Here is a 17,105-nt window from a genome sequence, read left to right on the forward strand (position 1 = left end):
TGTAGAAGACTTAAAAGAATTAGAGTTTAGTTCCCAGAAGTTATACTGAGTGGCACACAGCAACCTGTAACTCCAGCTCCAAAGGATCTAACACTGTCTTTGTGCTTCCATGGCGACCCACAGTCATGTGTACATACATATGTGTACACATGTACACATATACACAAAAGAATAATTTTAAAAGTCAATACTGATCATGTATGTAATTTGTGAATAAGTATTATATTGATAGAAAGCTCTTTTTGGCTAAGTGACATATGTGATATAAATGCAAACTGAGTGTTCTTAAGGTGCTTATACCTTAAGAATCATATTGAAAAACAAATATTTATACTGCTAGCATTATACTTGATTATAATTTTCATTGTTAATAATTTAAGCACCGAAAATATGACTATAAGAAAGCATATCAAAATGCTGTAGTTTTGCATCTGGAACCTTACATGTCAGATACTATGGGTGGACTTTCTGCCTTTAATAGATATTACTGCTTTGAAGTGGTATACCAATTCACTGTGGAAATTTAAAGATGTTTTCTTCATGTTAAATCTGTCCTTGGATATTTGGGATGTTTTTTCTTCAGTCTTCTTGCTTCCTTAAAGAAATAGCCATAGCTAGAAATGTTAATTAGAAATATGTTAATTAGTGTAATTAATTGATTAATTACACAAAGGAAGACCAAAATAGTACATATTTTCATTGTTAAAATTGTGATCCAGCTGTATAGGTTGTTTCTGGATAAATTTGTTGATCACATTATTAAGTTCATATGCTTTCTTATTTATATACTGTCTTAGAAAACTTAAATAGAATAGTTTGTATAAGGAAAGGTTAACAATTCAATTGTAGAAAATTTAAACTTTACCATATATACAAATATTTACTCATATATAAATTATTAAACATACATGGTATAATTTCTTTATTATGATAATTTTGTTGGTAGTATATTATATTCCAATACAAATATCTACAATGGCTTCACAATTATAGTTCTCAGTAATTTTCATCAAGAATAAAGGAAAACAAAAATCATTCCAGATAAGAGTTTAATGTTCTAGACTGCTGAGCACAATTTCAATTTTATATGAACACCAAAGTAATATGTATTTTCATGTTTTTTTCTACTCAGTTGATAACATCAAAATAACATTATTTTTATCTTTTTTTAATCATACTTAGTTACCATAATGAAATAAGTATTTAGAAATCATTTATAATTTATGAAAAAGATTTCGCTGATAGTTTATCTTTAAGCAGTTTTATAACTTGTTCCTGATATTTCTAATTTGTTTTAGAATTTTATATACTATACAGTCTTCCAAATCTAATAGCTATCAACCCTTAATTAAAGAACATAAGCTTATAAATTTGCTGAGTTCAGTGACCATCAACTTTAAGTGGTTACATTACATATAACTGAATACTACTACTGATTATTTTCTAGCATAGAACAAATAAATTTTTTGTAACATCAAGTACAAAGGTGGGAAAAAGGAGATATGAATGTCCACCCTTAGGGATGTTGACTTTTAATAGGTAGTTTCACTATTTGGAGTTGAATTGTATATACAACCAATACTAATTTTTGACTAATCAAGACTGTGTACTGAATATGCAATAATATTATCATAAAACCTCAAAATAATATATATATTTAAAATACATATTGAAATAAAAATTAAATATAATAAACTAATAGAGCGTGTAAGGTGATTCCATTCAGTATTTAAGAATGCAAACATGATTTTAATTAATATATCAGTACAATAAAATACATACTTGGAAACTACCTAACAAGTTTTGCCAAGCAATTTAAATATTTTTCATAAAATCTTATTCATATTATACAAATAGTAAATCACTTAAAATATGAATGTAAATGTTTGCCTGGCCTAATTGTTTTGTAAGAAGCAAATAAGTAGAGCCTGTATTAACCATGGTACATTATTAGTTCCCAGAATTCTAGCCATACTAATTCAAAGAAAAGTTCAGCATTAAATTTTAAACAAATTATAAGTTGAAATTTTACATTATAATTTCTTATATGGTTAAAGATGCCTAATTGTATAATTTACTTAGGCTTCTCATGTTTTCACCCATTCAGTTCAGAAACTTTACTTGTTCTGACATCTTAAGTTATTGGCTCCTTCACATTCTACATATTAATCTTTATTTATGTATCATCATATTGCTTCTGTTTACATTGTAGATTAACAACATGGTAGCAATACTTCACTAATTGTGTATAAGAAATTTTAGAATTTTTTCAGTATTATTTTGAAGCAGATTGTCTAAGAAATACCTTTCTTAAATAATTTATTTTTGTTAACTATATTTTTATTTTTAAAGATTCAAGATTTTATTTTTCTATTATTTTTGAGAATATAAAATTATATTTACAATATGACACATAGTATATATCTCTAAAAGGTAAATAATGTTAATAAACTCTAAAAATTATAGTTTATATTATTCCATGCATTAGTGGGCTTCCAACTAGAAACACATTTTGTGTTAATTCATTAAGCGTTATACATTATTTAATAGATTATAAATCTACTGAGTTTATAATCTGATTATTATTATTTTTTATTAACTTGAGTATTTCTTATATACATTTCGAGTGTTATTCCCTTTCCCGGTTTCCGGGCAAAAATCCCCCTCCCCCCTCCCCTTCCTTATGGGTGTTCCCCTCCCAAACCTCCCCCCATTGCCGCCCTCCCCCCCATAGTCTAGTTCACTGGGGGTTCAGTCTTAGCAGGACCCAGGGCTTCCCCTTCCACTGGTGCTATTACTAGGATATTCATTGCTACCTATGGGGTCAGAGTCCAGGGTCAGTCCATGTATAGTCTTTAGGTAGTGGCTTAGTCCCTGGAAGCTCTGGTTGCTTGACATTGTTGTACATATGGCGTCTCGAGCCCCTTTAAGCTCTTCCAGTTCTTTCTCTGATTCCTTCAACAGGGGACCTATTCTCAGTTCAGTGGTTTGCTGCTGGCATTCGCCTCTGTATTTGCTGTATTCTGGCTGTGTCTCTCAGGAGCGATCTACATCCGGCTCCTGTCGGTCTGCACTTCTTTGCTTCATCCATCTTGTCTAATTGGGTGGCTATATATGTATGGGCCACATGTGGGGCAGGCTCTGAATGGGTGTTCTTTCAGTCTCTGCTTTAATCTTTGCCTCTCCCTTCCCTGCCAAGGGTATTCTTTTTCCTCATTTAAAGAAGGAGTGAAGCATTCACATTTTGATCATCGGTCTTGAGTTTCGTTTGTTCTAGGGATCTAGGGTATTCAGGCATTTGGGCTAATAGCCACTTATCAATGAGTGCATACCATGTATGTCTTTCTGTGATTGGGTTAGCTCACTCAGGATGATATTTTCCAGTTCCAACCATTTGCCTACGAATTTCATAAAGTCGTTGTTTTTGATAGCTGAGTAATACTCCATTGTGTAGATGTACCATATTTTCTGTATCCATTCCTCTGTTGAAGGGCACCTGGGTTTTTTCCAGTTTCTGGCTATTATAAATAAGGCTGCGATGAACATAATGGAGCACATGTCTCTTTTATATGTTGAGGCATCTTTTGGGTATATGCCCAAGAGAGGTATAGCTGGATCCTCAGGCAGTTCAATGTCCAATTTTCTGAGGAACCTCCAGACTGATTTCCAGAATGGTTTTACCAGTCTGCAATCCCACCAACAATGGAGGAGTGTTCCTCTTTCTCCACATCCTCGCCAGCATCTGCTGTCACCTGAGTTTTTGATCTTAGCCATTCTCACTGGTGTGAGGTGAAATCTCAGGGTTGTTTTGATTTGCATTTCCCTTATGACTAAAGATGTTGAACATTTCTTTAGGTGTTTCTCAGCCATTCGGCATTCCTCAGCTGTGAATTCTTTGTTTAGCTCTGAACCCCATTTTTTAATAGGGTTATTTGTTTCCCTGCGGTCTAACTTCTTGAGTTTTTTTTTTTATATTTTGGATATAGGGCCTCTATCTGTTGTAGGATTGGTAAAGATCTTTTCCCAATCTGTTGGTTGCCGTTTTGTCCTAACCACAGTGTCCTTTGCCTTACAGAAGCTTTGCAGTTTTATGAGATCCCATTTGTCGATTCTTGATCTTAGAGCATAAGCCATTGGTGTTTTGTTCAGGAAATTTTTTCCAGTGCCCATGTGTTCCAGATGCTTCCCTAGTTTTTCTTCTATTAGTTTGAGTGTGTCTGGTTTGATGTGGAGGTCCTTGATCCACTTGGACTTAAGTTTGTACAGGGTGATAAGCATGGATCGATCTGCATTCTTCTACATGTTGCCCTCCAGTTGAACCAGCACCATTTGCTGAAAATGCTATCTTTTTTCCATTGGATGGTTTTGGCTCCTTTATCAAAAATCAAGTGACCATAGGTGTGTGGGTTCATTTCTGAGTCTTCAATTCTATTCCATTGGTCTATCTGTCTGTCTCTGTACCAATACCATGCAGTTTTTATCACTATTGCTCTGTAATACTGCTTGAGTTCAGGGATAGTGATTCCCCCTGAAGTCCTTTTATTGTTGAGGATAGCTTTAGCTATCCTGGGTTTTTTGTTATTCCAGATGAATTTGCAAATTGTTCTGTCTAACTCTTTGAAGAATTGGATTGGTATTTTGATGGGGATTGCATTGAATCTGTAGATCGCTTTTGGTAAAATGGCCATTTTTACTATATTAATCCTGCCAATCCATGAGCATGGGAGATCTTTCCATCTTCTGAGGTCTTCTTCAATTTCTTTCCTCAGTGTCTTGAAGTTCTTATTGTACAGATCTTTTACTTCCTTTGTTAAAGTCACACCGAGGTACTTTATATTATTTGGGTCTATTATGAAGGGTGTCGTTTCCCTAATTTCTTTCTCGGCTTGTTTCTCTTTTGTATAGAGGAAGGCAACTGATTTCTTTGAGTTAATTTTATACCCAGCCACTTTGATGAAGTTGTTTATCAGCTTTAGTAGTTCTCTGGTGGAACTTTTGGGATCACTTAAATATACTATCATGTCATCTGCAAATAGTGATATTTTGACCTCTTCTTTTCCGATCTGTATCCCCTTGATCTCCTTTTGTTGTCTGATTGCTCTGGCTAGAACTTCAAGAACTATATTGAATAAGTAGGGAGAGAGTGGGCAGCCTTGTCTAGTCCCTGATTTTAGTGGGATTGCTTCAAGTTTCTCTCCATTTAGTTTAATGTTAGCAACTGGTTTGCTGTATATGGCTTTTACTATGTTTAGGTATGGGCCTTGAATTCCTATTCTTTCCAGGACTTTTATCATGAAGGGGTGTTGAATTTTGTCAAATGCTTTCTCAGCATCTAATGAAATGATCATGTGGTTCTGTTCTTTCAGTTTGTTTATATAATGGATCACGTTGATGGTTTTCCGTATATTAAACCATCCCTGCATGCCTGGGATGAAGCCTACTTGATCATGGTGGATGATTGTTTTGATGTGCTCTTGAATTCAGTTTGCCAGAATTTTATTGAGTATTTTTGTGTCGATATTCATAAGAGAAATTGGTCTGAAGTTCTCTTTCTTTGTTGTGTCTTTATGTGGTTTAGGTATAAGAGTAATTGTGGCTTCTTTGAAGGAATTCGGTAGGGCTCCATCTGTTTCAATTTTGTGGAATAGTTTGGATAATATTGGTATGAGGTCTTCTATGAAGGTTTGATAGAATTCTGCACTAAACCTGTCTGGACCTGAGCTCTTATTGGTTGGGAGACCTTTAATGACTGCTTCTATTTCCTTAGGAGTTATGGGGTTATTTAACTGGTTTATCTATCTGTTCCTGATTTAACTTCGATACCTGGTATCTGTCTAGGAAATTGTCCATTTCCTGAAGATTTTCAAGTTTTGTTGAATATAGGTTTTTATAGTAAGATCTGATGATTTTTTGAATTTCCTCTGAATCTGTAGTTATGTCTCCCTTTTCATTTCTGATTTTGTTAATTTGGACGCACTCTCTGTGTCCTCTCGTTAGTCTGGCTAAGGGTTTATCTATCTTGTTGATTTTCTCAAAGAACCAACTTTTGGTTCTGTTGATTCTTTCTATGGTCCTTTTTGTTTCTACTTGGTTGATTTCAGCTCTGAGTTTGATTATTTCCTGCCTTCTACTCCTCCTGGGTGTATTGGCTTCTTTTTGTTCTAGAGCTTTAAGGTGTGCTGTCAAGCTGCTGACATATGCTCTTTCCTGATTCTTTCTGCAGGCACTCAGCGCTATGAGTTTTCCTCTTAGCACAGCTTTCATTGTGTCCCATAAGTTTGGGTATGTTGTACCTTCATTTTCATTAAATTCTAAATAGTTTTTAATTTCTTTCTTTATTTCTTCCTTGACCAGGTTATCATTGAGTAGAGCATTGTTCAATTTCCACGTATATGTGGGCATTCTTCCCTTATTGTTATTGAAGACCAGTTTTAGGCCGTGGTGGTCCGATAGCACGCATGGGATTATTTCTATCTTTCCGTACCTGTTGAGGCCCGTTTTTTGACCAATTATATGGTCAATTTTGGAGAAAGTACCACGAGGAGCTGAGAAGAAGGTATATCCTTTTGCTTTAGGATAGAATGTTCTATAAATATCTGTTAAGTCCATTTGGCTCATGACTTCTCTTAGTTGTCGACATCACTGTGTAATTTCTGTTTCCATGATCTGTCCATTGATGAGAGTGGGGTGTTGAAATCTCCCACTATTATTGTGTGAGGTGCAATGTGTGTTTTGAGCTTTAGTAAGGTTTCTTTTACGTATGTAAGTGCCCTTGTATTTGGGGCATAGATATTTAGGATTGAGAGTTCATCTTGGTGGATTTTTCCTTTGATGAATATGAAGTGTCCTTATCTTTTTTGATGACTTTTAGTTGGAAATTGATTTTATTTGATATTAGAATGGCTACTCCAGCTTGCTTCTTCTGACCATTTGCTTGGAAAGTTGTTTTCCAGCCTTTCACTCTGAGGTAGTGTCTGTCTTTGTCTCTGAGGTGTGTTTCTTGTAGGCAGCAGAATGCAGGGTCCTCGTTGCGTATCCAGTTTGTTAATCTATATCTTTTTATTGGGGAGTTGAGGCCATTGATATTGAGAGATATTAAGGAATAGTGATTATTGCTTCCCGTTATATTCATATTTGGATGTGAGGTTATGTTTGTGTGCTTTCATTCTCTTTGTTTTGTTGCCAAGACGATTAGTTTCTTGCTTCTTTTAGGGTATAGCTTGCCTCCTTATGTTGGGCTTTACCATTTATTATCCTTTGTAGTGCTGGATTTGTAGAAAGATATTGTGTAAATTTGTTTTTGTCATGGAATATCTTGGTTTCTCCATCAATGTTAATTGAGAGTTTTGCTGGATACAGTAACCTGGGCTGGCATTTGTGTTCTCTTATGGTCTGTATGACATCCGTCCAGGATCTTCTGGCCTTCATAGTTTCTGGCGAGAAGTCTGGTGTGATTCTGATTGGTCTGACTTTATATGTTACTTGACCTTTTTCCCTTACTGCTTTTAATATTCTTTCTTTATTTTGTGCGTTTGTTGTTTTGACAATTATGTGACGGGAGGTGTTTCTTTTCTGGTCCAATCTATTTGGAGTTCTGTAGGCTTCTTGTATGTCTATGGGTATCTCTTTTTTTAGGTTAGGGAAGTTTTCTTCTATGATTTTGTTGAAGATATTTACTGCTCCTTTGAGCTGGGAGTCTTCACTCTCTTCTATACCTATTATCCTTAGGTTTGATCTTCTCATTGAGTCCTGGATTTCCTGTATGTTTTGGACCAGTAGCTTTTTCCGCTTTACATTATCCTTGACAGTTGAGTCAATGATTTCTATGGAATCTTCTGCTCCTGAGATTCTCTCTTCCATCTCTTGTATTCTGTTGGTGAAGCTTGTATCTACAGCTCCTTGTCTCTTCTTTTTGTTTTCTATATCCAGGGTTGTTTCCATGTGTTCTTTCTTGATTGCTTCTGTTTCCATTTTTAATTCCTTCAACTGTTTGATTGTGTTTTCCTGGAATTCTTTCAGGGATTTTTGCGATTCTTTCAGGGATTTTTGCGATTCCTCTCTGTAGGCTTCTACTTGTTTTTTAATGTTTTCCTGTGTTTCCCAAAGGGAGTTCTTCACGTCTTTCTTGAAGTCCTCCAGCATCATGATCAAATATGATTTTGCAACTAGATCTTGCTTTTCTGGTGTGTTTGGATATTCCATGTTTGTTTTGGTGGGGGAATTGGGCTCCGATGATGCCATGTAGTCTTGGTTTCTGTTGCTTGGATTCCTGCGCTTGCCTCTTGCCATCAGATTATCTCTAGTGTTACTTTGTTCTGCTATTTCTGACAGTGGCTAGACTGTCCTATCAGCCTGTGTGTCAGGAGTGCTGTAGACCTGTTTTTCTCTCTGTCAGTCAGTTATGGGGACAGAGTGTTCTGCTTTCGGGCGTGTAGTTTTTCCTCTCAACAGGTCTTCAGCTATTCCTGTGGGCCTGTGTCTTGAGTTCACCAGGCAGCTTTCTTGCAGCAGAAAATTTGGTCTTACCTGTGGTCCCGAGGCTCAAGTTTGCTCGTGGGGTACTGCCCACGGGCTCTCTGCGGCGGCAGCAACCAGGAAGATATGTGCCGCCCCTTCTGGGAGCTTCAGTGCACCAGGGTTCCAGATGGCCTTTGGTGTTTTCCTCTGGCGTCCGAGATGTGTGTGCAGATAGCAGTCTCTTCTGGGTTCCCAGGCTTGTCTGCCTCTCTGAAGGTTTAGCTCTCCCTCCCATGGGATTTGGGTGCAGAGAACTGTTTATCTGGTCTGTTTCCTTCAGGTTCCTGCGATGTCTTAGGCAGGGGTCCTGCCGCTCCTGGGCCCTCCCCCACGGGAGCCCAGAGGCCTTATATAGTTTCCTCTTGGGCCAGGGATGTGGGCAGGGGTGGGCAGTGTTGGTGGTCTCTTCCGCTCTGCAGCCTCAGGAGTGCCCACCTGACCAGGTGGTTGGGTCTCTCTCTCACGGGGTCTCTATAATCTGATTATACTTATATATTTGACACGTCTCTTTTAAATTAGGTTTTGTATTTAAATATTTCTGTAAGCATCTACAAAAATCTTAATCTTCCAGAGTAAAATTGCCATAGTTAGATTCTTGCAATGCAAAGTATAAATGATTCACTCACAATGAAAAAATGCAATCAATTTGTTAGTAGAACTGTATAGTTACTTTACAAGGATAAGTTTTCTCAATATCTATACCTCTTTTCTTCTACAGAATTGGATTTTAGTTTTCTCTCATATGGAGAAATCTTTGAAAGTGCAGAAATCAACGGAGAAAGGTTATTAAACATCACCAGGAAGCAACTTAATGAACTTGGGATAGTCAGCACTGACCATCAGGATATACTCCTACAAGCAGTTGCTCGTATTCGTAAAAAGGTGAGTTGTGTGGTTTCTGTTTTATAATTCTTTCTACTAAACAAAGATGAGATAGAAGGAAGGAATATGTTCATTTTGTACATGATCTAAAATGAATCTCCATTTTGTGCCTTTATTTTATTTTATTTTTTTATTGGATTTTTATTTACATTTCAAATGTTATGTCTTTTCCCGGTTTCCTGTCCATAAGCCTCCTATCCCATGCCCTTTCCCCCTTTCTCGATGAGGGTGTTCACCCTCCCCAAACAGCCCCCTTCCCACCCTGACATTCCCCTACACTGGGAGGTCCATCCTTGGTAGAACCAAGGGCTTCTCCTCCCATTGGTGCCCAACAAGGCCATCCTCTGCTACATATGCAGTTGGAGCCATGGGTCTGTCCATGTGTACTCTTTGGGTAGTGGTTTAGTCCCTGGAAGCTCTGGTTGGTTGGCATTGTTTTTTTTATGGGGTTGCAAACCCCTTCAGCTCCTTCAATCCTTTCTCTAACTCCTCCAATGGGGACCCTGTTCTTAGTTTTAAGTTTTGATTGCTATGTTCTCTGACTGTTGTGTTTAAGTAGTGACAGTTTTCTTCCTGTATTTGACTTATGGTTGTGTTTGAAGTAATTGCCATTTTCTTATTTTTTTGAAAATTTTGTACTTATAAGTAATGCAGTTTGATTATATCGATCTATTGCTTCTTCCCTCTACCTGCTCCCACCATTCCACCGAAATATCTTTCATCTCTTTCAAATTCATGTCTCTTTTACTTGCATAGCTAACAAATTCCAGTTATTTCTGACTATATATATGTGTGTGTGTGTTGAGTTATCCACTGTAGCCTAAACAACCAACTAATGGCCACATGCTCCAAAAGAAAAGTGATTCTCCATTCCTTACCATCCATCAAGTATCATTAGCTCCTCCATTAGGAATGTTGCATGAGGAACCCATTGTCCATTTTAATATTTTAGATATCTTGTGCAGGTAAGCATTAGCTGCTGTGAATTTATGTATGCATCAGCCATGTCATATCTAGAGGTCAGTTTTTCACATCATTTCTCCATATTTCCTGGCTCTTATATTCTTTCTACTCTTCTTTTGTCATGTTACCAGAGCCTTGATGGCAGGTTAATTTAGATTTTCCATTTTGTCTGAGCATTTCTTTACTTTTTAAAATTACTCATTCATTCCCATTCCCCTCTGCTTCTTGGCTAAGAGGGTGGAGTTCTCCCCTGGGTATCCCCACAGTCTAGCACATCTATTCTCTGCAAGGATAGGCAAATCTTCTCCCAATGAGGCCAGACAAGGCAGCCCATAATCTGAGCATTTCATAGTCACTTATTCACAATATTTTTTTAACAGTTAGGAGTCTTTGTATTAACCACTACGTTCTACAATAAAAAATTGTCTGATGAAGGGTGAGAGTAGCATAAAGATCTGGATATGAACATGCATATTTAGGAAGGTATTTGACATTATGACCTTTTAGTAGAACAAAATCAATAGCTTTTCCCCTAGGGACTATGATTTGCCTAGTCATACTTTTTGATCATTTTTTTGTAATACCAGTTATGGATTCCTTCCTGGGGACTAAGTATCAAATAAAATAAAGAGCAACTGGCTAATTCTATAAAAATGTTTACTACTGTTGAATCAATGGGGATGCCTTACTTGGAAGGTTCTTGTTGCAGCATATAGTATCCAGTTGTGGATAAGACCAGAGATGTTTTTCTACCCTAGAAACTCTCAATAACACTTCTCAGTACTGTGAAAGCTAGCCATCAAGGACATACATTTCTGTTCAATTTCACACTGATATCTTTGTTCTGCCACCCAAGTGCAGTGTATCTTCACCAGTAGAGTCTTACCAGCTAATTATGATGGCAACAATGAATAGTAGCAAGGTACTTTCTGAGGCTTCACTGACCTGTAACTTACAGGAAGGTAAGCTGTGCTTGGCACTGAGGTTGTCACTTAATAACCCATGTCTCCTAGGAGCATTCTCATATGCCCATGTGCAACATCTCATTCCAAATTGCAAAATTGCACATGGTGGTTTAGATAGCTGTCTCCTCACCTAGAATTAGAATTATCATTTTATAATGACAACTTAAAAAGTATAAAAGCACTCTTAGTACTGCTTAAAAAGGTAAAAACTATGGATTCTTTTATTAATAGAGAATTTCTTTCATGGTAAAATTTTTCTATCAGCAAGTATTTATTAAGAACCTTTCTTTACTTTAATAGTTTAAATTATCACATGCATAATCTTGGTTGCCTAATTTTTCATTGAACAGGCTTAAAATATTTTGACTCTTAATAGATTTAATTCTAAATGTATTTGAATATGCAATGACTTATGAATAATTATTTTACCTAAATATAAACTCTTATTATTTATAATTTCACATTCAATATGGAAAATTGTGAATATAATAGTATGTATAAATTAACTACATATTGTATCTCATTTAGTTATTTGGTCATATGAGACATCATCAGCCAAAATTTGGTGAATCCTTGTACACTGCCTGCATATGATTTGGTCAATCATAGAGGTCTTTGTAATACAGTGTTCTAATGGCAGTAATTAATCTTTCTATGTAAAATTTATAACAGAGACTATTGATTATAATGTTTCCTACAAAGTAAAGTATTTTCTGGTGCTAAATATTGACACAATTATTTTTTTCTATTGAAATTAATGATTACTTAAAGTAACTTAGTAGTGAAATTCTGTAGTTCCTCAGTCTCAAACCAAACTTATAAATAGGGTACTAATCATCCCTAGCATTGTGTGTATATTCCAGAGCAGTTATTTTTGATTAAAGAGAAAAAGACATTATTGCAAAGCAGAAAGTCATCCTTTCTTCAACTTTATTGAACTATTTAGGATCCTGAATATTAATAATTTTATGAATTCTAAATTTTTCATGTTTGTTTATCTTGTCAGGGATTTGTCTTAGTAAAGGTACTTTGTATGGCTGTTCAGGAGTATAGATCATAGTTTAATTGAACTTAAAATACTACCATTGAAATAAATTTTCTCCATTGATCACTAGTGTTAATAATTTAACAGTAACAAAGAAAAATGTCATTTGTATTGTACTACTACTTGATTACAACATAAATAAGAAATAATATGCTATTTTAAAGATTTTTAAAATGTAAGCTGAGTATTGTTATTCATACTTATAAATCTTACAATATTGATACTAGTGTAAGAGGATGGGGAATTCAAAACCAGTCCTGTCTGCATCAAAGGATGAAGGTCAGCATGGGATATGTTTGACCTAGTTTCAACAATAAACTTAGAAAACAAACAAGCAACAATTTGTAAAATGTCCTGCCTCTGTAATCATGCAATATAGAATCCTCTAAGTCTATAATTATGTAACCAGAAGGACTGTCTTTAATAATATTTTGGACAATTAATCATAACTGTATGCATGTACCAAGAGGTTATGGAAAAATAGAAAAAAGAGTTTTTTCTATGGTAAGACTTATAGTAAGACTATTTCTGACTCATATTCTAAAAATGAGCCAAATATCATATCATGTTTTAACTGGACATCTGGGGTTTTCAGGTTGGAAGAGTAGTAATCCATCAGCTATAGCTCTCTTGGGCATATACCCAAAAGATGCCCCAACATATAACAGAGACACGTGCTCCACTATGTTTATAGCAGCCTTACTTACAATAGCCAGAAGCTGGAAAGAACCCAGATGCCCTTCAACAGAGGAATGGATACAGAAAATGTGGTACATCTACACAGTGGAATATTACTCAGCTATCAAAAACAATGACTTTATGAAATTCATAGGTAAATGGATGGAACTGGAAAATATCCTGAGTGAGGTAACCCAATCACAGAAAAACATACATGGTATGCACTCATTGATAAGTGGCTATTAGCCCAAACGCGTGAATTACCCTAGATGCACAGTACACGTGAAACTCAAGACGAATGATCAAAATTCGAATGCTTCACTCCTTCTTTAAAAGGGGAACAAGAATATCCTTGGGAGGGAATTGGGAGGCAAAGTTTAAAACAGAGGCAGAAATAACACCCATTCAGAGCCTGCCTCACATGTGGCCCATACATATACAGTCACCAAACTAGATAAGATGGATGAAGCAAAGAAGTGCAGGCTGACAGGAACCGGATGTAGATCCCTCCTGAGAGACACAGGCAGAATACGTCAAATACATAGGCGAATGCCAGCAGCAAAGCACTGAACTGAGAACAGGACCCCCGTTGAAGGAATCATAGAAAGGACTGAAAGAGCCTGAAGGGGCTCGAGACCCCATATGAACAACAATGCCAAGCAACCAGAGCTTCCAGGGACTAAGCCACTACCTAAAGACTATACATGGACTGACCCAGGACTCTGACCTCATAGGTAGCAATGAATATCCTAGTAAGAGCACCAGTGGAAGGGGAAGCCCTGGGTCCTGCTAAGACTGAACCCCCAGTGAACTAGATTGTTGGGGGGAGGGTTGCAATGGTGGGAGGATGGGGAGGGGAACACCCATATAGAAGGAGAGGGGGAGAGGTTAGGGGTATGTTGGCGGAGAAACCGGGAAAGGGAATAACAATTGAAATGTAAATAAGAAATACCCAAGTTAATAAAGATGGAGAAAAAGAAAAATAAAACCAAACAGTCAGAAGTTGTACAGCAAGAAGAAAATAAAAAAGAAGATAGTGTTCAAGGAGGATGTGTGCAAAAAAAGAATAGAAAAGATCATGGTGTAGGTTTTTTCAATTGACTTCTTAGGAATTCATTTTTAACTATTATTTTAAATGATGCGTATATACTTCTCTCTGTGTGAGTGTATACTGTTTGTATTCCTGAGCCCATGGACACCACAAGTTCATGCCCTCTGAATTAGAGTTACAGGTGGTTGTGAGTTGTCTGAATTGGGTGCAGGAACTAAAGTTATATCCTCTGGAATTGCAGGAAACAAGTGATGGTTATTTTGTTTTTGTTGTTTTGTTTGTATTTTCTTTTGTCAACTAAACACAACTAGAGTTATTCTGGAAGAGGAAAGTCAGTTGAGAAAATGTGTCTATCAAATTGGTCTTTTGGCAATGATATGGGAGGACCCATCTCTTTAGGGTATTTCCATCCTACAGTGGTAGTTCTGGTGGGTATGTGGTCCTGAGTTGTATTAAGAAAGCAGGCTGAATAAGCCATGGGGAGCAAGCCAGTAATCAGCATTCCTCCGTGGTCCCTCCTTCAGTTCTTGGATCCAAGTTCCTGCCTTAGATTGGGTTTATGATGGACTATAACCTGGAAGAATAATTAACCCTTTTTTCCCCAAGTTGATTTTGATTATGGCATTTTGTTATGAAAATAGAAAGAAAACTAAGCACCATTTCTCCAGACCTTAGGGATTTTTACTGACAAGGAAGGGTGAAACCTAAAAAATGAGAGAGATAATTTATCAGCCATTATGAAAAATAGCTGTGCTAATTGACATATGTTGAAGAGATAAAAATCCATCATAATTTCTTCAGTGTCAATTGGAAAGTAGATAAATGGAATAAATATATGCACATATTAAATAGCTCACAGACAATAAAATAAAACTGCACTGATAGGAAAAATTATACAAATATGGAAGATATGATTTCTGTGTTTTTGGAGAGTGGAAGACCAGGTTCAGTGATAAGATTTTTTTGTATATACTAATAGTAAATGAAAACCTTAAGTCGGTAAATAAGCTTTCTCGTAGCCAACGTTAATGGAGAATATCAAAAAACGTTACAGATTTTGAGGCAGCATTGTAAGAATACTGCTTGGAGTTATGTAGCAGGGACTGAGATACAAAGTTTTGTCTTATAGTATAGTCTGAGTTTTTTTTTTTTTTAGATTCAATTGATAAGATATAATTGCCCACTTAAACATACAAAGTCCGGTACCATCCATCCCTTAAGAACTTTGATTACAACCTGTAAATACACAGAGCGGGATCTTTACGTCAGCCTCCACTGTCCTGCCACAGCTTCTCTCTCTCCCTCCTGTCTCCCTTCCTTTTCATTCCAGTTTCCTCCTCTTCCTTCAATTTTCTCTCCCACCCATCCTTCCTTCTCCTCCAGTGACAGGCCTCCTTCTATCTTATACCTGCCCCTCACCTGTATTTTACAAATTCAATGGGAGGTTTTGGTGAAGTCAGCTGATTCCTGAGTATGTGACTAGGCAGCTGTCCTCAGGGCAGTGGAATTAGCATCAAAGTACAGATTACTCCAGGGCAAACCACAACATTTCCCCCTTTTTGTCCAGTTATAAAGCCTTTTCACTTATATATAAATTGAGTACAATTATTACCATTCTACAATTTATAAAAACATATAATATACTCAAGACCCAGTCCATCACTATATCAGCTAAACAGAACATTTAGTTATCCATTCCAGCTTAAGAAAGTCTTGAAATCTATATTATATCTTGGCTAGCTTGGATACTATCTGATAACCATCCAATAAAATATGTATATTCAGAGTTAAATAGCCTGATACACTATGAGATAGTCTGAGTTTTTAAAACACTGAGTTACAAAAAAGAAATATAAGAGATTAATATTGTCATGCCCATTTTACAATTATAACCTAGTTACCTTTCTATATGTTTGCTTGATGAATAAATAAAGAGGGGTTTAGATTTTTTTGAGTGAGAAATCTTTTGAATGAACCAAAAAAAGAAACAAAATGAAAGAATAGGAGTGAAGGGACAATTGTTAAGAAGGGGGTAGAGCCATTCAGAGTCTGCCCCACATGTGGCCCATACATATACAGCCACCCAATTAGACAAGATGGATGAAGCAAAGAAGTGCAGACCGACAGGAGCCGGAGGTAGATCACTCCTGAGAGACACAGCCAGAATACAGCAAATACAGAGGCGAATGCCAGCAGCAAACCACTGAACTGAGAATAGGACCCCCGTTGAAGGAATCAGAGAAAGAACTGGAAGAGCTTGAAGGGGCTCGAGACCCCATATGTACAACAATGTCAAGCAACCAGAGCTTCCAGGGACTAAGCCACTACCCAAAGACTATACATGGACTGACCCTGGACTCTGACCTCATAGGTAGCAATGAATATCCTAGTAAGAGCACCAGTGGAAGGGGAAGCCCTGGGTCCAGCTAAGACTGAACCCCCAGTGAACTAGACTGGTGGGGGGAGGGTGGCAATGGGGGGAGGTTTGGGAGGGGAACACCCATAAGGAAGGGGAGGGGGGAGGGGGATGTTTGCCCGGATACCGGGAAAGGGAATAACACTCGAAATGTATATAAGAAATACTCCAGTTAATAAAAAAAAAAAAGAAGGGGGTAGAGCAACAGATTGGGAAAAGATCTTTACCATTCCTACAACAGATAGAGGCCTTATATCCAAAATACACAAAGAACTCAAGAAGTTAGACCGCAGGGAGACAAATAACCCTATTAAAAATGGGGTTCAGAGCTAAACAAAGAATACACAGCTGAGGAATGCCGAATGGCTGAGAAACACCTAAAGAAATGTTCAACATCTTTAGTCATAAGGAAAATGCAAATCCAAACAACCCTGAGATTTCACCTCACACCAGTGAGAATGGCTAAGATCAAAAACTCAGGTGACAGCAGATGCTGGCGAGGATGCGGAGAAAGAGGAACACTCCTCCATTGTTGGTGGGATTGCAGACTGGTACAACCATTCTGGAAATCAGTCTAGAGGTTCCTCA

At 37.0% G+C, this 17,105-nt stretch overlaps 1 protein-coding gene across 3 annotated transcripts in view; it reads left to right on the plus strand.

Moving 5' to 3' along the window:
* Positions 1 to 17,105, plus strand: part of Tex16 (testis expressed gene 16) — a 373,047-nt gene that overhangs the window by 43,579 nt on the left and 312,363 nt on the right. For all 3 annotated transcript variants that reach the window (NM_001417287.1, NM_001417288.1, NM_001417289.1), the window contains 1 exon segment: positions 9,236 to 9,399. In NM_001417287.1, the coding sequence (NP_001404216.1) occupies positions 9,236 to 9,399 (164 nt within the window).

This window comes from Rattus norvegicus, chromosome X, assembly GCF_021556685.1.
Source record: "Rattus norvegicus strain SHRSP/BbbUtx chromosome X, alternate assembly SHRSP_T2T, whole genome shotgun sequence".
NCBI lineage: Eukaryota > Metazoa > Chordata > Mammalia > Rodentia > Muridae > Rattus > Rattus norvegicus.